We start from the raw sequence: 15,249 nt of genomic DNA, 5'->3' as shown, positions 1-15,249 counted from the left end.
ATCGGGACGCATAGCGGATAAACCATTTGATTGGTTTTTACAAGGAATCAAATCAATCTGTCCATTCGGCTATACCATGTGGTGATGTTATGGGGCTCTAAAGAATTGCTAAAATGATTTTATAACTTAACCAACATTCGCATTCTGTCCTTTGGAAAATATAAAATGCAATTTCATAAACCCTGAAAAATGTTTAGACTACAATTAATCTGTAAATACAGTCCAACTTCTATGCATTAAGAACTTTATGTATTTCTGTGTGGTTCTAAAAGCAGTACTGAGGTCAGGAGTTCCTAAAATTACACATTGTTCCTTGCCTACTGACTCCTCCCCACCTTAAAAAAATAAAAAAATAAAAAAATAAAAATTTCCACAGTGGCTTAATTCTCAATGCTCCCCATCTTTGAGAACAGTGGATACAGGCAAGTGTATGTATGTAGTTTGCCTGTGTATGTTAGAAAGGATTAGGTATTAGCTTCTTAATGTCTTCGTATGTAGTTTATAATGTAATCTTTTTATGCTTAGGAGGAAAACTTAAAACTCATTGTCATTTCAATGTTTTGCAGGTTTGTGCATGTACGTGTGCAAGAGAAAAATGTCTCAAGTATGTCTTATACTTAAGCTCAGTATTCAGCCACAGAAGTATCCGATAGCTCCCACCCCACTGATTTTACTTGAAAAGAGCACTGGCACTAAACATCGTGTTTCTGTAGAGACCAGGCAATTAATAGGCATAGAATTTGTGTAAAAGTTACTAGCATTTCTTCAAATACTAAGTGATCACTTTTTAGTACAGTTTTATAATCTGTATTTGAATAAAATTAATAGATTCCTAATTTAAAATCATGATTTTCTTCTATGTAATTAGCTACATGCTAAAACTGTGATCTAGGTTACCCCTTTTAGTTTTGTGCAAAGGCACCTTTCAAAATTTTTTTCATTTTCAGTTGCCACACAATGCTATATTAGTCTCAGGTGTACAACACAGTGATTAGAGATTTATATTCCTCACAAAGTGATCACCCGAGTAGGCCTGGTACCCGTCTGACACCACAGTTATTATAATACGGGGTCCAGCACAAATAACACCCCCTTTTTAATCACAAAAACTTTTGTTACAAAATCGTAAGCATATAATCTGTAACATAACAATATCACACTCAAGTGCGCCCTAGGACATCTTAGGTGCAATGTCTAAATTGCTGTCCATCTCGCACGAGACGCCCGCATACCCACCAACCCCACCCCAGCAGGCCTTGCTCCCGCTGGACCCCGTATTAGTGACTCTTCCCTACGCTGCACTTGATGTCCCCGTGACTGCTTCTGTCCCTGGCAAGCTGTGCTTTTTAATCCCTTCTCCTTTTTTACCCAGCCCTCAACCTGCTTCCCATATGGCACCCATCAGTTTGTTCCAAGGCACTTTTATTTAAGAAGTCTTTAACTTTCTATAGATAAGAATCTTTACTGAGAAATGGAAAAAATCTTGGTAAACACCCGCCTCTTTCCCTGGCTATTATTTTTAACGGGTCTGATTCTCTAAGGCAGTTTTAGGTTCACAACAAAAATGCACAGCATGTACAGTTTCCCATGCACCCTCTCCCCCGACATGCACAGCCTTCGCTCTTACCAACCTGCCCACCAGAGTGGTGCATTTGTTACTAATGATGACCCTACACTGACACCCCATTATCACCAAGACTCCACAGTTTACCTTACTTAGCGTCCACTCCCGGTGTCAGACATTGTATGGATTCGGCCAAATGCGTAATGACGTGTATCCACCCACTATGGTATCATACAGAATAGTTCCAATACCCCCCAAATTCTCTGTACCCTGACTATTCATCCCTCCCTCCCCCAACCCCTGGCAACTACTGACGATTTTGCTTTGTCTAGTTTTGTGTTTTCCAGTATGTCACACAGCTGCAATCACACAGTGCGTAGCCTTCCCAGACTGGCTCTGTCACTTAGTAATAAGCGTTGAAGGTTCCTCCACGTCTTTTTATGGCTTGAGAGCGCGTTCCCTTTTAGTGCTGAATGATGCTCCATTGTCTGGACAGACCACAGTCCGTCGATCCTTTCACCTCCTGAAGGACATCTCGGTTGCTTCCAGGTTCTGGCCGTTTTGAAAGAAACTGCTATAAACATCACATGCAGGATGTGTGTGGGCCTAAGATTTCAGTGCCTCTGGGTGAGCACCAAGGAGCGTGAATGCGGGATCAGGCAGTAAGAGTATGTTGGGTTCTGTGAGAAACTGCAGAAACGGTCTACACTTCCCATTCCAGTCGGCGATAAAGGAGAGTTCCTGTTGCTCCTCGTCCTCACCAGCACTTGGTGGTGTCTGTGTCCTGGCTTTTGGCCTCTAAAGGGTGCGCAGTGTCAGGCACCTGCATTTTGATTTCAAAATACATTTGAAACGCAGCGTTTCCCAGAATGTACCCCAAAGGCTAGAAATGCCAACATTCCTCTGTTTTAAAAAGACTTTTGTGAAAAAAACTGCCCTCAGTAGGTTGTTCCCTGCTAATCGCCTGCGGCAGGAAAGAATTTTGTGTATACTGGACATCTAGAATTAAGGATACTGCAAATTTTAAATAAATGACATCAGAAGTCAACACAGAAAGCTCCTATTAAATCAAACTAGTATGATTTTTAAAATAGATCAAGGTTGAAGTCATTCTTGGCCCAAGTTTCATCATTTTAGGGCCGAATTCAGCCAAAAATATGTAATCCTCCTTGAAATCACTTCATTGAAACTCACTGAAATCACCATTTGAGGCTGGTTTTCCAATAAAGATGGACTGTTGCAAAAAGAATCAAGAAAGAATTTGGTTCACGGTGAATTACTTGAACTTCTTCAATCACTAAAAATGAATCTGACCGTTCACTGAGAAATCCTATCAAACTCCACAGTAACAACAAAGCAATGGCCGCTTTTCAGCTGGGGAGCCTACCTTTTTCTTCTGCTGCACTTCGGGCTGTGGCGCATGTTAATGAGGAATGAGGGCTGCCTCCGCTTTCATCTAGGAAGCAGGTTATAGCATCTGCTCGGGTCTCCCATATGCCAACGTCTAAGACTTTGTTCTTAAGATCAATGGCATGGACACATACAGACTGACAGATATGTATTACCGCCATCGCGGATTCACTCAGTTACGATTTTGCACACTGGCTTCCGAAAGAGATCCCTAGAACTGACTAGATTCTCAGCATGTATGAGGTTCTACCGGCGCCGCTGAGTCACCAAAGCTATTCGCACCGGTATACGTCTGCCGTGACCATGAGTCATTTCAAATGCATACCTGGCCCCGTGTCCACAGGTGTGCACTGCCAAGCGGAGGCTTCCTTCTCCGTTCGCATGTGATCAATGTAACGTGTGGCTTCCTCAGGTTTAAAGGTTCATGCTGCCTCAACAGGGGGGCACTTGCTTCCTGGCTAATGTTGAAGAAGTTCTGGAAATGTTTTAAAACTCCTTCAGTAAATTTCTCATTTGGTCACTGGGAGGAGGAGGATTTTACAAAAGAGACACCGTCGTTGATTTTCTAAAAGTACTTTATGAAAGAAATGAAATATTGAGATAAAGTCCAGATTTCCCTCACCATGAATGTCTCTGAAAGGACACTCTATGAAGACTGCCCCCTAACAAGCTCTCCTGCAGTCAAAGGGACAGAACCTCAGAGGACACAATGAACGCTCCCACTACGCAGAGTCTGCATCTGTCTCTCGCACTTCTTTGTGAGGCCAACTTCAAATCATGTACCCAGAAGGCCTGCTAACCTCAGAGCTTTGATGAATAAATAAGCATAGTTGAGAGCCCTTATCAGAAATGGATTCAACACAACAGAGGAGAGACCCAGGGACAAACAGCCTCACACAGAGCGGCGAGTGGCATGCAACGCCACATGCCTTAACCTGAAGCTTTTCTTGTCATAAAGCAAGTTCTATAAAAATTACTAAAAATACATTCCTCAGGGCTCAGTGTGAATCGGCAATTTCCACTTGTGTTCCAGTGTACTGTTTACCCAGAACCTATTTTGAATGAATAAGACTCGGAGTTTGCCAAAGTGTGTTCCACAAAACAACTCTCTCAAGATGTTCCAGATCTGTAATCAAGTAAGTCTGAAAAACCCTGCATACTTGACTCACCTCTTGGATATGCAGGATGCCTCTATAAAAGGCTCTAAGCGATGAACCTTCAAATTGTTTAATATTGTTTAAGCATTTCCCAGACATATTTGGCCACATACCTAACATCTACTTAAACAGCATTTAAGGAATACTAAGATACATCCATTATATTCCAGGTACTCTGGTAGGAATGAGTTCTAGTCTTTAAACAGAAAATTTATTTCGTACTTGCCGTATCCTTTTACACAGCTCTGTCAGTAATAGTATCTTTCTTATTTATTGACTTGCGAGAAAGGAAACGGGGGGGGGGCGGGGGGAGAGAGAAACATCAATTTGTTGTTCTGCTTATTTAAAAATTCATGGTTGATTCTTATGTGTGCCCTGACTGGGGATCAAACCCACAACCTTGGCTTAGCTCTAATCATCTGAGCTACTTGGCCAGTAATAACACTTTTCTTCCTTCATAAATATGAAAGCTTAACAAATGTGTAGGACCTGTATTAGTCTCTGGTTTGATTCTATACTTTGAATTCAAAAATATTCTCTAAGCGATTCTTGGATAATAACAACCTACACTTGTTTTTCAGCAAAACAACGATGAAAATCCAAGTAACTACAGCACTGCAGAGATTGCTGGCAAATCCTAAGAACACTGTTAGGCCATCAGGAAACGCAATTTACATTCCAAAATGTTCAGAAAGAGATCATCCTGGGGCGGGGGGCAGTCAGTCAGCCACTAGTGTACTTCTGTCTACTAATTTCTGTCCAGGGAAAAGTGATTGGGGTACACAAGGGTTTGAGTGAGTCTCCCTTTTAGATTTAACACTGATTGATTCGTCACCCTCCATTTAATACACCAACAAGGTGCCAGCCACAAACAAGGGGTGCCACTGATGTGTAAATAAACCCCACTCCAGATTGACTGCTGTTGTTCTATAACGGACTGTCTGTAATCTGTCGATAGGCTCATCCTCTCTGCCTTAGATTTTTCTCATTCTCACCTCGTTCCATTCACCCCCTCATTTTACCCTCTCGTTGAGCGCACGTCGTCAGAGAATTGCACCGAGATGCCACTTGCGGTCAAAGGCAAGTGTAAATGAACTGGTCTTCGTAATAATAAAGCCCTGATCTTAATATCCAAAACCAAGTGTGTTATGCAACACAGATGTTCTCGATCAACGAACCTTGAACAGCTGTGTATGTTTAATGCACTGAATTATACAAAGTGCTGTTGAGTGGGGAGAGGAGGAGGTCAATAAATAAAGAGGAGTAAGTTGGTGTTTGGAAGCCTGAAAAATAGACATGAAAGGCTGGAGAAGGTGGTTCCTGAAAGCCAGGAATAAGGGTTTAAATGCGATATGGAGAAAACTAGCATCGCATTTGCAGTCTTCTGAGCAGATAAATGCTCTGATCGAGTTCATGCTTAGAGAGTTCAGATACGAATAAACGGCTGGGTGAGAAGCTGTCAATCAGTAAGTGGACGGCGCTGGGTTACAGTGATTGACGGGAATCGAGCGTCGACAGGCAAGGGGTGACGACGATTTCCACAGGAGTCAGCGGCGCTTCGAAAGAGACGGAAAAGCTGGGACACAGGCAACCTGAGACCGCGAGCCCCTGCCTCGCTCAGGTGCTGCGATACGAACCAGGGAAGGGCTGGAGGAGAAGCTTCTAGAGAAGAGGACAGGTTGTTTTAATGTAGAGGACTGAACTGTGAGGTCAGGGAACCAAACACCTACATTGTGTCACAATAGGAGAGAAGGACAAGCGTTGTCAATAAAAGCAACTTATTAGTCTTTCCTGGAACGTATGGCAGATGGAATTTCAGAAATTTAGAGAATAAAAAACAACAAAGATTAGATGTCAATAGCTGGACTAAAATTTCATACGAGGCCAGTGGCAGCTCCCTTAAAGCAAGATTTATCTGCTACAGCTCAGTCTATCCCAACACAAATCTGTGCAGGGAATGACAAAATATGTTTAGAACTGAGGAGATTTCACTGTTTTTCTCTTTTAATGCTGCACAGTGCAATGACGGGAAATTTAAACAGATCGGCCCAATACTGCACAAGGACTGCACAGCCAATGTACCTAAGCTTCTGACCGCTCAGCCCTGGGCTCAGGCACGCCACACGCCTACCAGCAGGTTTTCGGGACTGGCCTGGCAGACAACCCCCGGCTGGCCCTCCCTGTCCCCAAACATTCCCAGCTTCTCCAGTTCGACCCGCGCTCCTTAACCGCCCCTGGAACACAGACTTACACTGCAGTCTACTGTTCTCAGTAACGGGGAGTTGTTTAAATGACCCAAGCTTCAGTATCTGGAGCTATGAAATGTAAAGTAGCTGACAAAATACCTACTCATCTTTGTTGCAAACACAGGATGCCAAGTAGGCAAGAAGGAGAGCAGGGAGCATGCCCAGGAAACACAAGGGAGAGTGCCGTCTCAATCCATGAGACAATGGACTTAAACATTTTGTTAATATAGACACTGTCATGAAGTTACAGCCGTGTTAAATTGGATGGTTATCTTAGGTCAATGGTTTTAAAACTCATTTAACAACAAAACCTTTTTTCAACCATAGCTGGTGTGGCTCAGTGGATTGAGCGCCGGCCTGAGGATCACAGGGTCGCTGGTTCGATTCCCAGGGCAGGACACACACCCGGGTTACAGGCCAGGTCCCCAGCAGGGGGTGTGCAAAATGCAACCACACATTGATGTTTCTCTCCCTCTCCTTCTCCCTCTCTAAAAATAACTTTAAAAATAAATTAAAAAAAAAAAACCTTTTTCAAAGAAAAGTGTACACAGAACAGAAAAGAGTCAGAGCCACTGTCACCGAGACAGGGCCACCAAGCTCCGATCGCCCCCACTCAGCTTCCTCCTCCCTCCCTTCCACCAGCCACCCAGCTCTTCTGCACGGTCTCCGGGGCTCCGACACACATGCTTTTTTTTTTTTAAGTCATTATTTTGGATAATAATTGGTGTAACAAAATTCTAAGGGCAAGTCCCTATTGCCAAGAGGGATCGACTAAACTTCAATTTAAAACCATGATCCTTCTTTTTGTTCTGAAACCTTACAGAGCACTTGATGGTTTCAAAGTAATTGCCAGTTTCAGACTTCTAGAGTGAGCGTGTACGTCTTTCATAATAGAAACTTGTGACTCTTTCTGAGAGGACAGGACAACCTCTCACCCGCCACCCCGACGCCTGCAGGCGAGGCCACTTCTCCTTTCTAAGAGTCAAAGGAAAGCAAATGCACTTGGCCGTCAAGCAGACCATTTCCATCCAATGAGTAAGAAATTACACACTGGGGAGGGGGGGTTTTTTTTTTTTATTTTGTTTGCCAAGTCCCATACACCCTATTGGTCACTGTCTGTCTGTCCCCAGAAATCAGGCGAGCATGTCACCCAGAGAACAGGGCTTGTAACTCCCACTACGCAACTTCTGTAATTTGTTGATATAGTAATTCGTTCAACGTCTACTTCTTGAGGAAATACATCGTGGTAGGCAGGGAGCCACGGGCGGGGCCACCTGCACTGAGAAAGACGGGCTCGTTCACCCCCAGACAGATGCTCAGTGAACGGACGCTAACAACACACTATGACAACGTGGTTTTAGAAACACCTGGTGGAACCACGCAGGGGAGAGGCTGCCAGGAAAAGCTTCCCGTGGGGGAACTGGGCTCAGGAAGGTCTGGACAGTGCAGGCTGAGTAGGACTCAGCGGGACAGGTCGGGAGGGTAGGATGAAGGGGGTGTTCCAGGCAGCAGGTGCCTTTAAAGGCCGAGGAGAGGGAGGAGGTGGCAGGCCTCAGTTGGCACATCTGAAACGCGAGGGCCTGCAGAGGAGCACTGTGGTGGCACAGGCGAAGCTCCAGAACATTTACGTGAACGCCAACTCCTAAAACAAGGGCACGCTTCAAAAGATGCCCTTCCACCCCCGACCGCGGGAAGGGCTGCCTTTTGTACACTGAAGGGGGCACCTGTGCTGGCAGCTCAGAGCACCTGCCCAGTACTCGATTCCGAATGCATGAATCACTTCTAATAAAAATACTAGATTTCATATTTTTATTGGAAAATAATAAATTTGCCCTCAAGTGGAAAAACTCCTGATTTAATCAACATTTCTTTATTCTCCTAGCCTCTCTAAGAGAAAGACATTGTTGTATTTTGGGGTGACAAGCAGCGAGGTCTCAAAAGAATATAAAATAGTCTTTGGACACACGTATCTTTTTTTTAATTTCGTCTTCATTGTATTTTTTCCCAGTACCATTGAGTCCCCCTGCAGGCCCCTCCCCTCAGCGATCGCGCACTGCTGTCCACGTCCAGGAGCCTTTTCTCCTTCTTGCTCCATCCCTCCGTCCCCCCGCCCCGCTAGCTGTCACCTGCCCTCCATCTCTGAGTCTGCCCCCACTTTCCGTGTTAGTTCAGTTTGTTCATGAGATTCGACATATGAGTGAGATCATATGGTAGCTGGGCACCTATATCTTATGTGCATGTAGACAGATAAAAATTCTGAAAGAATAAATTCTAATATAGCAATAAAAGATGGAGAAATCATCTTTTTGGTTTATCTCTTTATTTCCTTTCACAATAAACAACTACTATTTGTATGTGAACTTCCATCAGTAAGTGCGCGTCTCACTGCAGGTAAGATCGAGGACCAGACCCCCTAACCTTTGGGGTCTTAAGGAGTTTACTGCACAAGCCCCAGGTATTTCAATCAGGGACAAAAGGGAACGCTGTCCTTCCACAGAACTGTCACTGCACAGAAAAGCAAACATCTCTTACTTTCAAAGCGACCCTTCTCTCACTGCACGGGTAAGTAAACTGAGGCCAAAGGAACTTGGCCATCTTACAGAAAATGATAAAGCGAGTGGGTTGACAAGCGGACCCAGGGACAAAGGACGGGGCAAGGGACCACTGGTGTGACAGTATAGGGAAGGAACAACTTTTGCATAAACTCAGAAAGTGTTACAGGTGAGGCCCCTGGTTCACGGGGTGTGGCACACCCCGGAAACTGGGAGACGGCCGCGGGTGGGGGCCGCGGCGGCCCGGCCCCCGGCAGCCCTGGAGTCACCCGAGGGGTCCAGGAATCAGAGGCGCCACCAGGACCATCACTGAACGCATGGGTCGTGCCAGACACGTATGCCAGTTTTCAGGCACATATGGATGGTATTGATAATCAAATTCCCAACATTTAACACTTCCTTTCTCAGCTCATTGTTTCTCAGTCCAAAGACACAACTACCCTTCTCGAGCAAGCATCGGCCTGAATGTTCGATGGGCAGGTGGGTCCATGCTCAGAGCCTGGGAACACTCGTGTAGAGAAGTGAGCACAGGCCCCTGGCAAGACCGAGCACGGGGTGCCGGCCAGTGCGGGCGTGTTTCTTCATCTCTGAGCCTCACTTTGCACACTCCAAGGTGAAAATAAAATAATGCCATGAACCTTCCCCTGAGGGAAAACTCAGTGAACTCAGTTTTCCAGCTGACCGTCGGCTCCACCTCATGCCTCGCCTCCAGTCGGAATAAACTGACAAGCTCCACACGAAAGGCCAACCTACCAGGCCAGCAGCCAGGCCCAACACTGTCACCTCTTGGCATGCCCTCCTAACCCGCAGGAACACAAAAGAGTACACATAAAAAAAAAAATTCTCAGTAGTACTTCTTTTTTTGAATAGGAGTGTGTAAATTCAATCCCTGCCTTTAGAACAAAGTGTAACACATTCTTGGAGAGTGTCAGAAAGGTAATGAATGGTATGTTAAGTTTTATCTACATACAACCTGAACTGAAAATTATTCTTGAGGTATGTTCTCAATGGTTTAGATCAAATGATAGTTAAATATAATTCAAGATAATCATGTACTAGCTCACCCTAAAATCCCTTTAATCGCAAAGACAGTCTAATTTACCTGAAACGGCACTAAAAATTGAGTATTTTAAGTTGATAAGCACAGTAAGTAAAAAGAGAGCAAGATTATTCTAATTTTAAGTGCTCTATGAGAAATGCATTCTAAATATTGGATTCAAATGTAGTTAAACAGTACTTTTTTATATTTTTATTTTCAGGGAAAAATGTCTTCTCTGCTATGAACCACTAAATGGGTCACCATTAAAGGGACCATTACTACTGTACTGAAACCACCTCTCTACACTGTATCTTCCTGCAGGACCAGCTTCTGAGAAGACACAGCCATCGGTCAACAGTGGCACCGATTATTTTTCTTCTCTCACAGGCCTTTCCACCTTCGAAGCACGAGCCCCAGGTATTTCAATCAGGGACAAAAGGGAACGCTGTCCCTCCACAGAACTGTCACTGCACAGAAAAGCAAACATCTCTTACTTTCAAAGCGACCCTTCTCTCACTGCACGGGTAAGTAAACTGAGGCCAAAGGAACTCGGCCATCTTACAGAAAATGATAGAGCGAGCGGGTTGACAAGCTGACCCAGGGTCTCCCCAGCCGCCACGTGGCTGATGGTGCTACAAGCGACTGTAAAAGTGGCGGCACGCACAGGGCGTGCTTTCAGTACCAGGCGCACAGGCGTGCCTTGGCTCACGGCACGTCACAGCTCTTGCATCTTTTATAGATTGAAAGTTAAGACCCTCCACCAACAAAAAAAATGAGGACTTGCTGAAGGCTCGGAGGATGGTTAACATCTTTTCAGCAGTATTTCTTAAATTAAGACAGAGACATTGTGTTTTTGGACATAATGCTATTGCACACTTAATACACTACGGCATAGTGTAAACATAACTTTTATATGCACTGGAAAACCAAAATATCCATGTAATTAGCTGCATTGCGATATTCGCTTAATTTTAATGATTTGGAACCGGTTTGGTTCCACAATATCTCAGAGGTATGCTTGTGTTTTAACTGTTAAAATAATCCAAGAAGATACAGTCATACACCAATGTCCTCCAGATAATAAGTGTAGGAGCCGTGTTAATTTAGTTGAATCTTCTCTAATTTAATTACTCTTATTATTCATAATTACAAAGATGATGGTAAATTAAGAAGTACTATCATTTTACTCTCTCCCAATAAGTACATAATATATTTCCAACTAGTAAATCAAATCAATATACCAATCCTGCTTAGGGTAGTGAACACACAATACAACACACTGATGATGTATCATAGAACTGTACACCTGAAACCTATATAATTGTATTAACCACTGTCACCACAAGAAATTCAATAAAAAGTAAAAACTAGACAACTAAGAAACAAAAAGACAAAACACACGCACACCCCATCCTGAGGCTTAGACATACTGTACATATGGGAAACCTGAGAACTATTTTAATTAAAGCTTTTTTTAGATGTAGATTGCCGTATAATAGATCCTTAAGCGCTTTAAAGAGTCACATTAATTCCAAGCTTTTTAGAAACATATTTACAGGAGAAAGCTTCTTTTGCAATGTATATGTTCATAAATGTTTCCATTAGCTAAGAGAGATCTGGGAATGGGATCAAGCCATATTGAACGTGAAGGGCTCACAGCAGGGTTAAGTCTCTGACAGTTCTCATAGCAAGGGCCACTGCTCTGCGGATTTGAAGCCACAGTGTCCCAGAAGGGCTACCAGGGACAACTTCCTAACTTAACAAGGGAAGACAGTGAGGCATATTTTAATGGCCACCTTTCATCTCACGTCTACCTCCTAAATACAAAACTGGATTTGGACTTCTTTCACACTGCTAACAATTTAGTATTAATGTATGCATCTCATTCTCTCCCCTCAAGAAAGAAGCCATACACTCCAGCTACAAATAACTTTCAAACGCTCTTCTGCAACTAAATATGAAAGCTAAAACACCACTCCTTAAAAAAAAAAAAAAAAAAAGGTTTAAGAACTCGCAAACTGCATATTCATGTCAACCTCAGAACACATGGAGCAGCAGGAAAATCATTACTTGTGACCCAACTATGTGTTGAGGGACGTCTTGTGTCTTTTGTGCATTTCACTTCACACCCAGTATTCCAGACTTGCACCCGCTTGGCTCGGTCAACCCCAAAAGGCCCGAAGAGCAAACTACGGCTTTAACGTGAAGAGTGCAGTTCTGCTCACTGCCTGGGGCCTGATCTTAGAGGAGCTCGGATCAAACATTTATTTCCCGTCTGCTTTTTTAACCGAGGACCTCAGGCTTGGGATGTGGTTAAAGGGCAGAAACAAGACTGAAAAGGGGGGGAAAAAAATCCCAAACGCGGAACACACGAGGAACAAAGGAAACACAAGCTTGTGAACAGGAAATGAAGCAACTCTAGACAAATACCTTTTGGGGCCGCCAACGTAGGTGAAGGTAAAGGTGGAGTCAGAGTATCTGAAATCTGAAACAGAAAAGTCCTGTTAAAAGCTGTCCCTGGGGCGGATTTTTGCCGGGTCAGGGCTGGAGCCCCGGGCTGGTTGAGCCAGACGCCTGAGCCGGCAGGAGGCGAAGGCTGGGGAGCCGTGGGGACCCCTCGCGCGTGGGAGGGGATGCCCCGGGCAGACGCCGCGGGAGGCCGCCCCCCGCAACAAGTGCCGGGTGTCATGGCAACGGCGGGAATAGCCCGCTCCGGGCGGCCGGAAGCGGCCCCCGCCGAGCTGGAGGCTGCGAAAGCCAAACGCGATCCCTCTCCCAGGGGAGCAAAATGGACGCAAGGCGACCGCCAGGAAGGGACGCTGGCGGACCCGGGCGCCCCGGGCACCCCTCTCCTTCGGGACCACGCACTGCCAGTCGGAGGAGACTGGACGGCCCTGCAGGAGCCGGAGGTCGGCCCGACGCTGCCCACGGGGCCTCGGCGCAGCCAGCGAGCGCGGCGCAGCGCAGCGGGCTCGGTTCCCGGCGGCCGCCGCCGCCGCCGCTCACCCCTTGCGCAAACCCGCCAGGTCCCGCCGCCCCGCTCGGTCGCCGCTGCTGACACCCCGGCGGCGGGCTCGGGCGCTTCGGAAGCGCACAGGGGGCTCAAAATACAACGAAGGCCCCCGGCCGGGCCACCCAGGTTCTGCCCCCAAGGCTGCTGGCTGCCCCAGACCAGGGGGAGGGGGGGGAAGGGGACGGGCTGGCGCCCCCTCCCCCTTTGGGCTCCAGCTCTTGCTGCAGCAGCTGTTGCCAAACGAACCCCGGAACGGGGACGTGCGACCCACCCCCACCCCCGGCCACACACGTCGCGGTCTGCAAACCGGGAAGGGGGGCGGCGGGCGGCCGGGAGCAGGCGCAGGGTCCGAGGCTCGGAGAGGCGAGAACTCACCTGCAAACAGGCAGTCCTTCTCGGCTCTGGACTTCTGGATCACGACGTCGATATCCTTCTGAATTCGCTCTTGCCTTGAACACATCCCCATGAAATCAACCCCTGGAAAAGAAGCAGCCGCTATTTCCACCCACCCCACCCCCTCGCACGCTTCCAGCTTTCTTAAATACTCAGTTAAAAATGAAACCTCTGGCCGAGGCAGGGGCTGAAGGCGAAGTGGCTTCGGAAGTGATCCTGGGTGAGGGAGGAGGCGGCGGGGGAGGGGGAGGGGGGTCAGCTTTGCATTCCCAGATGTGACCGCCCAGCTGCCGCTCGCCGCCGCTGGATTCCAATTTCCTCCCTTCTGACAAAGGATGCTGATGACACCGAGTCTCACTTTCTCCCTTCCCCGCCCGCAGCAAGGGCCGTGGGGGCCCGGGGTGCTGGCGGCGGCCGGAGAGCGAGCAGCGGCGGGGCGGCGGGCGCCGGCGAGGGGTGAGCCCCGCTCCGCCTCCCGCGCGCACGCCCCCCGCGGCCCGCACGCCGGCCTCCACTCCCGCGCACACTCGCGCCCGCGGGCGGTGCCGAGGCTGCTGCAGCGCTGCCCGCCGCAGACCCTCCGCACCCGCTGCCCCGCCGCGCGGTCACCCGGCCGCTGGTGCTGCGCTCGCCGCCGCCGTCCCGGGCGAAGGCCGGGTTCCCCACCCGGGCCGCCGCGCGCGCCGGGCTCAGTGGGAATGCAGGTAGTGAAGACGCCCTGGGGCTCCCAGGCTCCCCCCGCCCCAACCCAACCTCCACTTTTCTGAATGCTACTCACTTTCGGAAGGAATTATGAGTCAGATGGAAAACCCTAACCGGAGTGGCCAGGAGGGGGCGGGGGGAGGAATAAAGAAAAATCTTTTTAATTGAAAAATAAATAAATAAAACGAACAAATCGCTCCTTGTTGCCACATGAGGCAAGGGGGAAAAGCTCTGAAATTACCCCAGACGCGCATCCTCCGACGCCCTTACGGCCCGAGCCTTTCTCGCCGAAATGGAAAGCAGTTCCGCCCCCCTGGGGGTGTCCTTTAGGAAACGCAGCCCCCGTTGAGGGGCTTCCTCCACATCCAAAGCCTCACCAGTTCTTCCTTCCTGGGCATTTCGGTCCTTAAAAACATTGGCAGATTCAACCGGCACGGCTCAGGGGCTCCCTAAAATAGGGACATCTGTTTGGCTTGTTTTAAAAGGCCACCCCTGTGCCAGTCAGTCAAGGGAAAGCTCGTACAGTCCTCTTGTGCTTAGAAATGAGATGCGACTCTGAGCCTCACCTGCTGTTCCGCCTAAGGGCGCCTGGGGCTGGCAGAGCTGCCCCGCCCAGGTGTTGCCATGTGCTTGGGATGGCTTCCAGGGGTAGTTTTCTTACTGATCTATCTGTTCTCCACTGAGAAGGCTCCTCTGGGCATACCATGTCTCATCCGGTTCTGCATTCCCAGGGCCTGGTGTAATGCCTAGGAATGTAGGACGGAGGCCGAAACGTGGGCTCCATGCATGAATGGCCGTGCCTTGCAGCGTCTTGGTAGGTCCCCCACTTTCAGTCAGCTTCCTCATCAGCGCGAGTACCCCAGAATTGTCAAACGAGCTCAGACCCTTCGTCAGCCCAGTTCAGAGTCTGACAGTGGCGATGTGTCGCAGAGTTAAGAATGACTGTCATTCCTGACGGATTCTTAAGATTCTAGAGGGACAAAGGCCATGTGAGATGATAGGCTTCACTTCTTCCATCTCGCAGAGAAGGAAACATGACATTATTTGATGTGCAGCCTGGAATACAGGACAGTGGCTGTGCAGGAAACGCTTCCTGTGAGGGGCAGGGCAGGTTCAAGTCCCTCCCGGTTTTCTACTGGGCCGCCCAGAGCACCTTCTTCCCTCCCACAGAGC

At 47.6% G+C, this 15,249-nt stretch overlaps 1 protein-coding gene across 1 annotated transcript in view; it reads right to left on the bottom strand.

Annotated features, from left to right (window-relative positions):
* The window catches only part of PARP8 (poly(ADP-ribose) polymerase family member 8), a 133,228-nt gene extending 119,716 nt beyond the window's left edge, over positions 1-13,512 (bottom strand). Inside the window, exons 1-2 of the mRNA XM_054575327.1 lie at positions 13,357-13,512; positions 12,399-12,453 (exon numbers count right to left, since the gene is read on the bottom strand). Coding sequence (XP_054431302.1) covers positions 12,399-12,453; positions 13,357-13,447 — 146 coding nt within the window. The 5' untranslated portion in view covers positions 13,448-13,512. The remainder of the gene's footprint in view (positions 1-12,398; positions 12,454-13,356) is intronic.
* Positions 13,513-15,249: the final 1,737 nt, after the last annotated feature.

The sequence above is a fragment of the Pteronotus mesoamericanus genome, unplaced genomic scaffold (assembly GCF_021234165.1).
Source record: "Pteronotus mesoamericanus isolate MK-2021 breed Mesoamerican mustached bat unplaced genomic scaffold, CSHL_Meso_final contig_29, whole genome shotgun sequence".
Lineage (NCBI taxonomy): Eukaryota > Metazoa > Chordata > Mammalia > Chiroptera > Mormoopidae > Pteronotus > Pteronotus mesoamericanus.
Note: the sequence above shows the minus strand (reverse complement) of the source record. Positions and strands in the feature narration are given on the sequence as shown.